The 16,179-nt window shown below is 35.9% G+C and overlaps 1 protein-coding gene across 5 annotated transcripts in view; it reads right to left on the bottom strand.

Annotated features, from left to right (window-relative positions):
* The window catches only part of myo7aa (myosin VIIAa), a 75,162-nt gene extending 59,827 nt beyond the window's left edge, over window positions 1-15,335 (bottom strand). The window contains exons 1-2 of one of the 5 annotated variants that reach the window (XM_055012529.1): window positions 15,074-15,335; window positions 4,237-4,304 (exon numbers count right to left, since the gene is read on the bottom strand). In XM_055012529.1, the coding sequence (XP_054868504.1) occupies window positions 4,237-4,254 (18 nt within the window). In that variant the 5' untranslated portion in view covers window positions 4,255-4,304; window positions 15,074-15,335. Of the gene's footprint in view, window positions 1-3,459; window positions 4,078-4,236; window positions 4,305-12,775; window positions 12,801-15,073 lie in introns of those variants that run through there. The other 4 variants (XM_055012531.1, XR_008602367.1, XM_055012532.1 and 1 more) reach the window with 4 other exon arrangements.
* Between the last annotated feature and the right edge of the window lie 844 nt (window positions 15,336-16,179).

Here is a 16,179-nt window from a genome sequence, read left to right as displayed (position 1 = left end):
TAGGCAGAGTACAGTGGATTTACTTTATACTCTTCTCCTCCTCCTCCTTCTCTAAACTGCAGTTTATTGTGTTCGGGTAAAGACTAGTTGTACTTTGTGCAACGACAATGAATTTAAATATAACAGAATCTAATTTCTGCTGCTTTTTTGTGAGAAATAATGTCCTGCTGTGGACGAAAACAACACCGATGAGAGTGATCTGAAAACAATAAACAGGTTCTGAAGAGTCACTGTCATGTAATCTGTTGTTAATGTGCACATCTTTAATTAGAGCTTATTTAAACACACATTTTCTTCAATAAGATATTCTCATTCTATCTTATTGGTTATATGAGGTCATGTAGCCCTCGGTTGAGCATGCAAGATTATTTTTGAAGATTTTCCAAGGTTGCAAATGGATTTTCACCATATTAAAACATGTTTTGTCAGAAATAGGATTGATTTAACTTCAGTAAACATCCCTGTTACAACTAAAATCCTCATTATACCTGCAGCTGTGTAGTTTCTTGTTACCCTCAGTGTGGAAAAGGTTCACTACAAGTTATACAAGATCTCATCAGGCCCTGAAGCTATCAGCTCACAGCTACGTCTTCAGGTGAAGCTCTGCCCTCTGCTGGAGTTTAAGAAGCTTTCTATTATCAGAAAACCCTGCTCTGTGGATATACAGCACATTATAACAACATGTTGTCCTCATGAGAAGAAAGCAGATCAACAAGGCCACTATTAAGAGGCCATGTGAGTAATAACTGCAGCTCCACTTCACCTCATTTGCATTTAGATCGATCTCACTGACAAATCAAAGGTCACAGGGTGAGATATAGTGACAAGATAATAGTGCTGGTGTTTATTGGTGAATAAAAACACAGACGGACTCATTCTTCTTTCTGCTTCAGTGAACAGATGGCATGGACACATTGTCTCCACAAAGAACAGCACAAACAGCCACTGCCAGCAGAAAATATTCTCATAAAAACTAAATTTATAACAAGAAATAGTGACGGGCGGAAGGAATATTCGGATGATTTACTAAAGTAATACCAAAAAATTACTTACGCATTCAAAATCTTAGTATTTTTTAAAATAAAAATTTGATTAAAATAGAAAAAAGTGAAAATATTCATGTTGCATGTTCTTTTAGAACAGAATATTAAAACTACGTATTGCTCAGTTCCGATTTAATATTATCATTTATCATCTTTCTGTGAAGTTACAGACTGACTATACAAATGTTTTGTATAATTTTACTGTCATTCAGCAAAATGAAACTGCAAGCTTCCAAGTTTAACGTCAGAAGTTGATTTATATACTTTATTTTTGAAATTTTGTCTGATATAATGCAGAACAGTGGATATCAAATTGATTATTTTTTATAAATGTGGTTGTACCAGGGGTTGAATTATTAGTGGGAAACACTCCTTTAACACTCAGGCCAGTCAATTACTAATTCTGAATATACTATTGTGTATTTTAAAGTTATTATTTAGAAGCAGATGTGTTTTTTCCCTCTAATATCTAATCATTTGCAGTAACTAGTGCCTACAGGGGTCAAAAAATGATTAACATTATGTAATGAAGTAAAAGTATAAAGAGGCAGAAAATCTGTACACACTTTACTAAAGCTGGTAACTGAATATTCAGTAAAATATCTTATAATATTTGAATGTGTGTTAATGATCCCTCAGCAAATTTCACTCGATATTTAGTCCTTTTTTTTTTTTAGCTCCGTTTTTGGTCTCCACCAGCTCCTGAGAAAAACATCTGGTTTCCAGTTGCAAAATATTACCATTCTATCATATCAGGACAATGCAGACGTCCATGTGTGCAGAAGTACCTATTATTCTCGCTCCAGTTCATGCTGTAGTATCTTGTTCCCCTCAGTGTGGATGAGCTTCTATCTGTTATATCTCTACAGGGCTGTAAACTTCAGCTCTCTGCATAATAAACGTCTGTCTGTAGCTGAGGCCTTCTTCAGGTGACGTTCTGCCCTCTGCTGGTGTTTAAGAAGCTTTTTAATTATCAGTTAAAGAAATACTGATCTGTGGATTTTCAAGCTCTGTCCCTCTGAATGTGACTAATTAAAACAGATCAAGTGAAAGAAGCATCTGTGTTTGTTTTTGGGCGCTATGTGGGTTATTGTTGTTGATTTTTCTGCTCTTGTTCACACACAGAAACCAGTCCTGTTCCCACTGTCAACATCCAAGAAATGAATGAATGAATGAATGGATGGATGAATGAATGAATGAATGAATGGTGCCACTCTGTCATGACAGAATTTCAACAAAACAGATAAAAAGAATCAAACAGATTTTCACTAATCTTATGGATAAGAATAAGTGTTTAAATAGTGTATTTCCTGTGTAACTGAACAGTGCAGTTCCTATTCATAAATTAGATTCAGATTTACATATTTTTAGTGCCTCCATTGTTTTAAAAATATTTTTTTCAATCTGTTGTTGACATGCTTGATTTTATGAATTTTGTACCCTTAAATTTTCTTTTTCTTTCTTTCTTTCTTTCTTTCTTTCTTTCTTTCTTTCTTATCTTTGTATAAATCATCATTCTAAAAGTTAAGCTGGTCCACCAAGTTTTTATGTTGTAACTATTTGCCAAAATTATAAACACGAGTTTTTAAATTGACAACTGTTCAAAACGTTATTGAGATTTTCATCAGCAGTTTTTAGCTTTTTGTGTTTTTTGTTGCTAATAAATTAGCAAATAATGTTTCACAGTTTCTTTCTTTTTATTTTTCTTTATTTTGAGCACATTTTTGGTCACATTGCTTTGGTAAATGCCACCATGTTCTTTGTATTGTATTTGTTCTACATCTTATCCGTCTGTTTTCATCCAGGCCTGAAGTTAACTCAGAATCTTAAACTTGTGGTGAAGAGCTATGTAGTTATGAAGCCAATTTAATTTAGTTGAATTTAGTTTTAAATCATTTACGACACAAATTTGAGTTTAAATCTCACACAATATTAAGTTGATGCAAGTATTAACATTAGTACATCAACACAACTGTGAAAAAGTTGACCTACATCAACAGAATTGATTTATTTTGCAACTAAGCTGTGAGAGTACGCACCCTGAATGACTTTTTAGAGTTAAAGATATTTTCAAGAAGGCATAAACGCACAACAGCACAACAGATCTGCAGTCTGTAGCAGATGATTTAGGTTTCTTAAAGTAATGAAGACAGAAAACTCCACTGTTCCCTGAACAGATAATCTCTGGAATAATTCGTGTAAATCAGAAGATACACTGAACAGGGCATTTATTAAATGAAGCTGGTTAAATCCTACTCAAATATGTGTTCAGAATTTGCTGTTTTTTATTGATTATTTCTAACTTCATGGCATTTTTTGTTCATGTTGTAAGATATGAAACATTTTGTTTCTATTTTTTGTGTGTGAAGTTGAGTCGCGTTTCTCTAATTTGCCCCTGAGTGAATCCAGAGTTTACCTTGATGAGGATGGTGTATCTGTAGCTGAGGCGGCGAACATTCGGGTCCCAGCCCTCCAGCGGCCAATCAGATGCCACCTTGTTCCTTCTCGTTGTCATGGTTACCACATTAACATCTGCACACCTTTCAGAGCGTGACAGCATCTACAGAATAACTGCCGTTTCCATCGAAAACCTTTTATAGATGCTTCATAAAAACCTGTCCTTCCATGTTTTCTTCCAAGTTCAGCAGATAAACCCAAAACCTTCCTCCATGCTGGAGCTAAAAATCACCTGCAGCTGATCATGTATGTCCACAATCGTCTTTTCTTTCCTTTTCACAGGTGAACACTAGCGTTTAGCTCACACACAGCTCCTGTCCAGTTCAGTCTGGATGGATTTCAGAGTGAAGAGACAAACCTCCAGAGCAGAGAAAGCCGAGGCCTGCTCTGTGTTTGCTGCTTCTGTTGACCCTGTTTGTGCCTCTGAACGCTGTCAGAGCTCATTAGTCGACCAGAAAGGACGACGAGTTCAGCAGCGCATTAACTGAACATCAAACAAACCCACACTGAACTATGCATGCTCACACACACAGAAAACATGCTTCAGAAATGCTTCACTTCCCTGCTCGGTGTTTTTCCACAACAAAGAGGATTCACTGAGAACAATTCAGTGTCATTAGTAGCTGTTCCTCTAATAGTGTCTTTCATTGCAACAAGCTGCAGAAACACTGCAGGTAAGCTGTATGAAACTGTGTTCAGTTGTCTGTTGTGTGTTTGGGTGCAGGTGTGTGTTTACCTGCTGTAAAATGACCATGATTCTGGTTTCTGTCTGTATGACTGGACATCAGCAGTCACCTGTAGACCCTGAGAAAGACAAAAACATTTACATTTATCAGGATATTCATTGCTTTACATACTATAAAATACAAATTTAATCAGAATTTTTTTCTCTATCAAGTGTAATACTTCATTTTCATGTGTGATATTACTTTACTAGCTCAGATTCGTTGCTATTATTACTTCCTACTTTTCTATTCCAGCCCTTTTTTTAGTTGATTTATTTCAATTTTTGCATCACATTTACATTAAACTTCTTTTCTTTTAGGCACTGCATTTATTTTCATGCTATGCAGTTTTGTTATATTGTTTTCTGAGCAATGACCAATATGTGGCACAAGAACTTCCACTGGAATTGAAAAAATGTTATCTTATCTTATCTTATCCAGGTTTTAGCAGCTGCAAAGGAATATCACCAGTGTGAAAGGTAACTGAGAATGAGAACATTTTGAACCATTCTATTTTAAACTGAGTGTCATTCACTAAACATAATAGACATTTTTTTAAGCTGCTAAGAAATACGAGGAAAGTCCACAGATTTCTGCCAGATAAGGGAACACATTGTCTTTACTGTACATGGATAGATCAAGGCTAGATTCTGAGAGTGAAAAACCTACTATACACACAGAAAAACAACTGTATACACTGTGCAATATCATTAAAATGTTAAATGATTAAAAACTCTGCCATCATACAGAAACTGTTTGATTATGTAAACATTATGGGATGCATTATATGTAAGTTGCAGAACATTTGAGGGGCTTAGAAGCAGAGTGGTCTAACCAGTAAAAAATCCAAACTGAGTTTTATATAATTTCTGTAATATTTTATGGTCTAGATTTTAGTGGCAGAGTGGTCTAACCCACAACCCAGATACAGCGTTACAGTGGAATGTTAGACAATTCTGGAAAACACTAAACTTTGAACCCATTTTTCTCAAAACTTACAGAAAGTGGGTCAGACCACTGCTTGCAAACCCTTCATTTGATTCGGTGAATAATTAGACACAAACAGACCTGCTCCAGTATAAACAGAATAAATTCTATAAAGAGTTCACACAGTGGGTGTGATATGAGATGCAGCGTATAAACACAGTATGAACAGTATAAACATGCAAGTCAGTGTCCCAAAAATACTGAACAAATACATCAAAAAGCACGTGAAAAAACACATTTTCAACAGAACACTGACTCCAAACGTCAAGAACAACAAATGGTCTAAAAGGAACAAAAACTAGGACCTAACCAGGTTTTCACACACCTGCACATTATTCTACAACAGTGAAAAGAGCTAATTGGGTTCGTTAAGCTCTGGTCACACACACATATACAAACTCTTGTAAATTATTCAGCCTCCGTTAACGAACCTTCAGTTTGATCCTTTGACTTTCTGACTGGCGGCAGCTGTGACACCTCGACCTCATCAGACGTTTTGTTCAGGCTTCTCAGCTTCAGTTACACCTCAGGTACAAAACAAGAGTCTGGCTTTAAACTAGAAAACCTCCCTCGCTATCACGTTTCATCTGTGAAGTTCTGCCACGCGTCAGGTGTTTAGTACACATCAGAGGTAATTCAGTGATGCATTTTCATCAGCCTGCTTCTGCTCCAGTGAACATGTTTCTATATTCAGCAAGACGAGGGCCTCAACTTAATCAGGTGTTTTCTTCTGGACACTGGATTAGAAAATGGGGTTTAGTCTTGGTAGTAGACATCTTCTACAATGGTTTAACAGCAAATAAAGACAAAGAAGAAGTAGTGTTTGGTGAATTTGAGCAAATTTTCCTTCAGTCTTGAAGACTTCAAACAAGAGACAAAATCCACCTAAAGCTCCTGAATGAACGTTTTGCATCTAAGTTGTTTAATCTGAAGAAAAACTCAAGTTCTAGCCAATAATGTGCTTTATGATTGTTTCTTTACTGGAACCAGCTGCTAGGAGACAAGTGGAGAAAGTTACTGGTCCTGAACCAGACACACTGGTGTTTATTTTCATGTCAGACGTATTTATTACTGTCACCATGAAGACAAAGGTCCCATAACTTCAACAAAGAGGTCATTTCAAACAGCAATGATGTTTTATTGGATATAACCAATCTGATCCTTAAAATGAAGTTGCCTGCAGGCAGCAGCATCAGATCACTGCTTTGTCTCTGAGGGTTCAGGTCTGAAAGTGACAAAAGTGACCTATTATGTTGTTTAATTTGGATAATGTGCTACTGAGGAGTTATGCTGTTGCCATGTCCTGTGTTTTACCATGAAGCTGCAGGAAATGTGGTCTTAAAGAGGCGTAAAACAGATTAGAATTTCTACAAAAGCCGGACAACGCATGAAATGTTACTTAAAAAGAAAAAATATAACTCTAGAGTAAAGTCAACAGTACTAAATATCTCAGGATGGTTAGACAAATCAAAAGCCAAGTTCAAAAACTGAATATTAGAATTTGGAAACATTGAGTAAAATGAATAATTGCAGTTAACATCAACTTCAGCAATGCAGTAGACCTCATTATGGATTATTCACGGTAAGCTTGTCACTCTGATGATGCAGCTTTAATGGGATTATTTGACCGTTGGTACCTTTCAGCAGTGACAGCCACCGTTCAAAGGGAGAACCAACTCTTTGATAACTAAACTAGAACCAGCCGACAGCCTCAGGAGGTTTCACCTCTCTGGATGCCTTTAAAAAAGATTCTTATGAAGACGAGCGTTAAAACTTTCCCCCCATGGACCAATGATACTAAACGTAGGGTCAGGATACACTGACAGGGAGTCACAGGAGGATTTCCAGAAGTTAAAGTATAATTTGAAATGATTCTATGAAATTAATATAATACTATTACAGTTGTTGTGTGTTGATGGTATGTGTCTGTACCATCTCTAGGGATAGTGGGGGTATCTAGTCCATGGCACTGTTATTTTCATTTGGGTCAGGGGCTGAAACGTTTATGAATCTCTGGACAACCTCCACTGTATCAGCAGACTAATGCTAAAATACCAGGTGGATTTAACATTATTTAATGTTGCTTTTATCTCCCCAACATGCTGATCCACACATTAAATAATACGGCAGACATCATAATAACTGGAAGCGTAGACTGTTTTTGATAATCGGCAAAAGCAAACCTGAACGGCTATCTTTTTTGAATATGAGAGAAACCTAATGATCAAGTGCTCAAGATGTGGACGCCATAAATTAGTGTTCAAACAGCATTTGCCTCTGGTTTTTCCTTTTTCAAGTCTCAAAAACAGCTCATTCCATCTCAAATTATTTCATTTCTACAACAATTTCTGCTCAACTGTCCCTGATTAACCTGAAATTTGTATTGGATAAAATAAGGATATTTTTAAAGATTCTTGTAAACCTTTAGCTTCATATATTAAACACTTTCAGAGACCCAACTCAAGCCACTTTCAGCAGGTTTTTGCACGTTAAAATTTGAGGCTATGTTTGGATGACAACATCTCAAGAGCTATTCAAGATAAAAGCTTGAAATTTTCACTGTTATTTCTCATCATGACATTGAATCAGAATCTGTAATATTGAACAAGATGCAAAAATCCTGAACTGTAAAGTGGCTAAAGCTGCCAGATAAATGAAGTTGAGCTTTAAACTTCCTCCTGCATTTAACTCTCTTTCTTTGTCTCTCTCCCTGACTGACCTTTGTTGAGTCTCCAGTGAAGGAAAAGGTCATAAAACCTGCCTTATTATAAAAACAGAAAGAATTACATCACATACAAACAGGCAGTAAATGCAAACACATGAGATGCAGCTGCCTCTCTGCCACACACACACACACACACACACTCCCCATCAATATTTCAGCATCTAATTACCCCAGCAGAGGTCTGGGACAAAGGTTGTGTGCAGTCATGCCTCCACATATCAGATTTTATAGCTGCAGATTAACACACATTAGCAAAAAGAACAGAGCGACGCATCGGAAACTAAACATCCTGTAATGGAGGCTCAAAACTTAAAGAGAAAAAATTTAGAAGGGGGAAAGAAGGGAGGAATGAAAACAGATGGTTAATGTTATTATTATTTGTTGTCTTTGTATTGTTTGTCTGTTCTCCATCTGCTATCTCCAACCTCACCCCAACCGGTTGAGGCAGATGTCCACCGTCCTGAGCCTGCTTGGATCAGAGTATTTTTTCCTGCGCAGTGAAGGGTTTTTGTTTTTTTGTTTGTTGTTTTTTTTTTTTTCCCAGGGGAATCTAAAGGCAACAGTGGATTGTTGGGTTCTCTGTTCTATGTTTAACCCTCGTGTCGTCCTGCGGGTCAAATTGACCCCTTTTAAAGTTTGAAAATGTGGGGGAAAAAAATCTGTTTTCACAGTGAAACTTCTGATGCCCACATTGTCAACATTTTTGGGAAATTTTTGAACATTTTTGGTGGAAAAAAAGAAATGTTAAAAATGTTTCTTAAGAGCATTCACAAAAAAATCAATCAAAATCCAGTGAAATTCACTGGATTTTGATTGATTTTTATGTGAATGTTCTTAAGAAAATATTAGAAGTTTTACTGATATATATGGAATCACTTTAGATATTTTTAGGATATTTTTGGATGATTTTTACTCATTTAAAAAAAATATTTACAAGAATTTTCTTGCCAAATTTGGGGGATTTTTTTTTTTTTAAATAAAACTTTTAAGGAAAACTTTTAAGGAATTATTGGAATTTTCTTCCTAAAGGTTTTGCAAATTGTCTGAAATTTGTTTTAGTTTTTTTTTTTTGCAGAATTTTTGGATTTTTTTAGACAAGGAAACAATATTTTCTGGTGCCCGTAAATGAGGACAACAGGAGGGTTAAACTGCATGTAGTGCTATGAGATGACTTATGTTTTGAATTGGAGCTATGTAAATAAAATCAAATTGAATTTAAATTATGGAAAAATAAACCATAGCAGTTACAGATGACAAGAAGGAGAAACTAAGGGATGGAAGTCAGGAACATCTCTCTCGAGCTTTTAATTTTCATTACACAACAATGTGTCTGTTTTTACATGAACAACTGGGTGCAACACCAACGCCTCCTAGTAAAGGCTGTCAAAAGGAATACATACACAAGCGTTCAAAAGTTTGAGGTCACCCAGACAATTTCATGTTTTCCATGAAAACTCCCACTTTCATCCATGTACTAACATAACTGCACAAGGGTTTTCTAATCATCAATGAGCCTTTCAACACCATTAGCTAACACAATGTAGCATTAGAACACAGGAGTGATGGTTGCTGGAAATGTTCCTCTGTACCTCTATGGAGATATTCCATTAAAAATCAGCTGTTTCCAGCTACAATAGTCATTTACCACATTAACAATGTCTACACTGGATTTATCATTCATTTAATGTTATCTTCATTGAAAATGAAAAATGAGGACATTTCTAAGTGACCCCAAACTTTTAGATGGCAGTTTATAAGGTTATCCCCATGTTTAAAAGATTTATTCCAGTTTGCACCTGTCAGCTACTGCTTTTGGAGACACCTTAAGCCCTTTTTTTCTGTTCAGCTTTTATCACTGCTAGTTTCTAATGAGTGGTGAGTTTCTGCTTCTGCCTTTGTTTTTATTTGTTTCTACCATCTCTTCAGTAAATGTTTGGCTCTTTACCAAGTAAATACTCCACTAAATAGCTACCAGATAATCTCTAACTTAGGTCTGCTGCTGTTTGGCTCTGAACAGGTGGTTTCAGAGCCTGTTCTCTTAAAACAGCCTGTCTCTTAATACTTATGTTACTATACAACTCAATGATGACATTTTGAGTGAAACAAAATGTTTTCTCCTAGAATACATTTATTTGCATACATTTTTTTTGTGACTTCTCCCAGAAATACAACTCTAAACAACATATCTTTTTGTCATGCATTGTATTGTATTTAAATATTATTGTATTTGTTTTTGTCATTCCACTTCACTTAACCAATCAGAAATTACAGAACTTGTCACCATGGCAACTGAGAAAATAGAGAAGAAGATTCAAACATGTTGTCAAAGAATCTTATTTTAACCCAGAACAAGACATTTTCCTAAACCTAACCAAGTCATGTGTACTTGTAACCAAACAGAAGGTTAAAATGGAACTTCTAACAACAAAAAGTCTAATATTAATAATAATAAAGTTAAACAAAAAGTCTAAATATATTGAACCCCAGTCAACCATCCAACCTTTAACACAGAGGCTGAGGCTTTTTGGATGTGGAAATGCTTCCTGCTACATCATAACGTTACTTTACTTGAAGAAAATGTGTTTTTTTTCCCCCTCAAAACATAAAGAATATAGTTTAGTTGTATAGGAGCATCGTTTTTGAGGGACAGGCAAAAAATTCTACACTGAGAGCATTAAGAATGAATTTGTTGGTTAAACAGCTAAACAATAATCTGAAACTCAGAGTTAAGCTCCATGAAAAAGTAATCCACTGGATTTATTCCCACCACCTTAATTAAATGCATGGCTTCAGGATTTAAAAAAAATAAATTCACTCACTTAGATAAGCCTTTTAAGTTGCTAACATTATTTTAACGAGTTGAAATAATAATAATAATGTTGCATCAGCTTAATATTTGTGTAATTTAAACTCAAATTTTAGTTGATTTAAAACTAATTATTATAAAATTGGCTTGATAACTTCAAAACTTCATTACTTTCAAATGGCTAAGACTAGTAATTAAAAATGTATTTGACTCTAGATGAAAAGTTAATTCTTCTAACTCACTCTGCCATAACTCAAAAAGACCAACTCAAACTGTTAATTTTTGTTGTTGAGCCCACACATTATTGCTGCAAATCCAGGTGAGAATTGTCTTTTGGGAAGCTTTAACTGAGCTGCACACATCATAGTGTAGCAGGTATTTGTGTAAAGAATGTCGTCGCAGTAGAGAAGTTCAGATGTCGGCTCGGCTGAATGCAGTGTGGAAACTGGATGGTGGGTTTTAGAAAAGCTGCAGAGATGATTGGACACAGCACCGATGCTTCTAAACAAACATCGCTTGCTTACAATCCGTGAAGCCGAATCCAAATCCTGCCATCCTGCTGCTTTTAGGCCTCAGGGAGACGCACCAAACCCTCTAATGGACGCCTGATATGGATCCGAGAGGCAATCGATGGTGGGAAACTTTCTGGGGCAACCCAGATTTAGTGATAGGTGACGGCTTTGACTGTCCGGACGAGGATCACACACAATAAATCTGCTCTTTTTTGCAGTTTACGGAAAACAAATGAAGTTAATGTGGATTGAGTTTTAGGAAAAGGAACTTTTTTAGAATTAAATTTGCAAGAGGATTTACCTCAATGTAAATAATCAGTCTATTGAGCCCAACTTATGTATTAAAGTCTGAGGAGTCCAACTGTAGATGTTGTAAAACCTTCTGAATCCTGCAAAGTCTGATAAAATGTCTCACGTGATGTAATTTAATATAACGTTGGTTGGAATTTTGGACAAATTTTAATCATTTTGGACAATTTTGAGAGATTTTCAACAATTTTTGAGTCATTTTGGTCAAATTCTAAGTCACTCTGAACAATTTGTGAGACCTTTGCAAAGTCTTTCAGTCTTTGTGGACAATTCTTTCCCTGTTCTGGACAAGGTTGAAATCATTTTGAACAATTTTTCAGATATGTGAGTCAGATTTGAGTCAGGTAACCAGAATTTTTGGACATTTGGAACAATTTTTCTGACATTTTGGACCATTTTTTCATCATCTTGTAAAAAAAATGTGTCATTCTAGACTGGTTTTAGTCATTTAGAACAAATTTGAGTCATTTTTTAATACTTGAGAGTCATTTTAGACATTTTTTTTCATAATTTTGGACAAATTCTGAATTTTTAATTTTCTGCTTAAGGCTCTAAGACATACTAGTGAAGTTGTATGATGGTTGATGAACAGTTAAATTGGTAAAGAGCTCATTTAAAATCAGTTCTGAGGTGCCAGTCATTTATTTACACATTTTTTCCTCGACAGATGAGATTTTGCTCCCCACTAAAGATGGTTTATCCTGCAATAAAGTAAAATCAGCAGCACCAAAACGATAGAAATTAAGAATTTTTAAAGATAAAGCAGTTTTGCCAATGGAGGTTTATATCATGTGAGCATAATAGGCAAGTTTGTTTATCAAATGGTCCAAAAAACAACCAAGAAAATGCACATATTTCTGTCAAATAATGGAGCACACACATGGATCCTTTGCTGTCATCCATAGTCTTGCCCTAAAGTCTTAATCTGAGCAGGAAAAACCCTAGTTTGTTTCCATTTGGTGCATCTTTCCTCCTTTTCAGAGTAAAATACAATCATATTTACTCACAAGCATGATAGAAATGCAAGGCTAAACTGGAGAAGTCCTCTGTTCTGATCAGTGAGCTTTACTTCAGGCTAAACTTCCCACATTCCTTGAATTCACGAGATTTCCTTTAATTCCTTCTCATGCGTCTTTAGCAGCTAAACCGTCAAACATTTACCCTGATGGAGACCAAAACTGAGCTGAAAGAAGAGCGAATGATGAACTTACTTTGAAAACAACTCAGGCTTCACTGACTCTTCATGCCAGCTGGATGTGTAATCAGGCAGGTGTTTGCTAAAACAGTCACACCTTCTTAAAGGGACAGCATCATATCAGGTGGGTTTGATTCGCTGCCCCCTAGAGGCCAAACAGCTGGAATAATTCAGTTTATTGTGAGTTCTGAGCCAAAATTTGCTCACAGCAGCAGACTGTGTTGAAAGATTAGTGACTCAGCTGCACCCAGTTCAGAAAATACTTTAGCAGCAACTCAAGATAAGAGCATAAAAGCTTTGTGAGCACTGAGGGAGGAACCATGGATCGTCTATGGGAGGAACCGGGAGTCGAAACCAACCAGCTGCAAAGTAATTTATCTTTTAATAATAAGACAAGTACAACTGTGTTGTTAGGGACATTTTACTGGAAGTCAGCTAAAGGTTCCTGTCTTTTTTTCTGTTGAAAGGGTCACATATGATGGAGAAAACCCACTATTTATTGAATTACAGACTTTTTTTTAATACAAATGGGGTCAAAGTTTTATTTCTTGCCCTAATTATAGTGCAAGTTCATGAGTTTCATTTAATGAATACAATATTTACACAACTGATTGTGTTCTTTGTGTGACTCCTGAACAAGGGACACACTTATAAGTGCAATTTAAAATATGTATAACCGTAAATACCGTCTTGCTTGCTTCACTTTGGTCAACTTCCCTGTGCAGCTGTTTGTTTTGTTTTATTTTTGTTGATTTTTTCCATTTATATTTTGTATTGTAATAAGATTTAGTCTTTTATTTCAGAACAGGAACCTGCTGTAAACCGTTTTTTTTTTTTAAATAGCAATAGATTAAATTTGATATATTATTGGAAAATTTGGTAATACATGTCCCACAATTGATTTTTATTTTGTAAAATATTCAAAACTTGACATTTTCATTCTGAATTATCTTTAGAAACCAGTTTCTGTTGGATTAAGCTGTCCTCAAAGTCCTCAGATATGTTAAAAAAAATTACTATTTTTAACCTTTTGTAACTGTAATTCCATGACTAACTTATTGCAGTTTGACAAATGTTCTTAAATTATAGATCATGTCTCGGAAAAATGGAGAGAATTGTACCAGTTTACATGCTGACTGTAACAAAACCACATAATGTTTTTGTCAAAATTCTGCATTCTTACAGATAATGACAATCATTTGTTCTCCTAAAAAGATTGTTATTGTACAGATATATGCTGTTAATTTCACTGTTGTTGCCATTTTTTACAGTGTAGGACTGAAGATATTGGATTATTTCATCAATTAACTGAGTAGCCTAATCAGAAAAAAATAAACACTCTCTTTATTAAAGAGCAATAATAAACAAACAAAATATTTGATTTGGAAGACTGTTGCAGAGAAAGAAGTTGTTGTCCTCTACAGCCGATGATCTACGAAGTCTTTTAACTAACACAGACGCACCAAACTCTTCTGCAACATTAAAATCCATGGCTTGTCATATTATTGCCAACTTGCTAACGTTTACAACTGAGTAAAGTTTAGAAGAAATAAATGTTTTTCTTCATTTGCTGTGGTCTATATAAAACCAGTGCTATTTGCAGTTTGTTGCTATTAGCAGCTGTTTAACAGATTATTATAATTTTACTATAAGATATTGATCCAAAAAATATATCAGAATTATGAAAGAAAAATTACTCTCTCAGGTGTTTAGTTGATGTCGTCCGACATGCAGATGCTGTAGGAGGAAGATCTGTCAGGATTCTCTGCTCTGGTCTAAAGTAGATATTGTCTATTCTGATGTGACTAAGCAGACGAGTTTTCTCTATATTGGTCCGTAAACTAAATCTGACCTTCTCCCAACTACAATATATACCTAAAGATCAGAGAGGATCCTCAGAACTGATGCTGGCACTGCTGGCATGAACTGCTGCTCTGTTGCTGTCACTTCTCTAAATAAACTTTGCTTGCTTGCTTGCTTCTCCTGACATCAGTAAACTTTACTCACTACCTAAATCATCTGGGTCCCTCACTGAACTTGCACATCAATAATCTTAAAAACTAATCACTGCTAACAGATGTTTGCATTATTTTGTCACAATAATGCCAACTTCATTTTGTAGAAGTTGTCTGTGTGGTTTATCTGTTCACATTATAAACTCCTTAAATGAAGCTGCTCACGGTTTAAAAATAAATAAAACAAGAGGCATCAGATGGACCACGGTGCACTTTTAAAAGCACCCAGTGTCACACAATAAGGGGATTATGGATAAAGCCAGCATGCCTCTTTTAGCTTAATGACAGTTTGTCCTCACCTTTCTGTGTGATCTGAACTTCTCTGTCCTGTTTCTGTCGTCCTTCGCTCAGTCTTGGTGACGTCCAGGCTGCTGGATGGAGGGATGAAGAAGCAGAAGAAGAAGTTGTTCTTCAGTTAATCCCACAGAGCTGCATCTTCATTTTTATTCTCCCCAAATCTTTAACTCTTTTTAATCATCTCCAGTGTCTTTGTTCTCTCTTTTCCTGTCTTTGTAGAATAAACTTTTACCCTTTTCTTCACACTTCTCAAGCTAAATTTTCCTTCTTGTTCTCCTGTGGCCCTCCCTCTTATGAAGGTAGAAAGGAGTGAATGACTCCCCTCTCCTTCTTCTCCTCCCTCCTTCTTTCTTGCTGGTATTAGCAGTGACACGGCAGGCTGCTCATTCACTGCCACTGATCCCTGTAACAGAGAGAGTTAGTGGGGGGTGATGTGGTGCAGTACAGAGGAGGCTGTAATCAGATAACAAAGGCAGCCGACGGAGGAAAGGTCCAGGAGAAACTGTTCACCAAGCATCTCTAACAGAAAGTCTTTAACCACTTGTTTATGTCATTCCCAGCCAGAAGAAAAACATTGGTAAAACAACAATCTACTATAAATCCAAATGTGGGATGCATATGATTAATAATGATGCAATCCAACACCTAAAATATGTTACTGGTATGAAGTAGAAATGGAATATATTACAATCAGACTCAAATCAGAGAAGAATTGATGACATTTTAAGACGTTTTAATGCTCTGGGCTGAACAGAAACCTCCCCTGATGGAGCGTAAACACTGGTTGTAGTGGTTGCTGCAGATCTGGGTCAGTGGAAGGACAGTTTAAAACACTGACAGCTGCAAAACAACTGGCTCACGGACAGTTTGTGGTAAAAATCTGATTGGATTAACAGAGGAAAGGTTTTATTCTTATGTCTAAAATCAAATCTCATCAACCTAATTGTCATTTAGCTGTGCATACAACCGCAGTGCAAGCAAAATGAGAGGGCGTTTCACTAGGAATCTGATAACAGCAGAAAAAAAGAACAAAATTTAAAACACACACACATCCCTGAGACATATTGCAGCTAAAATTAAATTAAAATTGTGTCCATAGCAGAAGCCT

The sequence above is a fragment of the Amphiprion ocellaris genome, chromosome 7 (genome assembly GCF_022539595.1).
Source record: "Amphiprion ocellaris isolate individual 3 ecotype Okinawa chromosome 7, ASM2253959v1, whole genome shotgun sequence".
Lineage (NCBI taxonomy): Eukaryota > Metazoa > Chordata > Actinopteri > Pomacentridae > Amphiprion > Amphiprion ocellaris.
The sequence above is the reverse complement of the archived record's forward strand: the minus strand, read 5'-3'. Positions and strand labels throughout refer to the sequence as shown.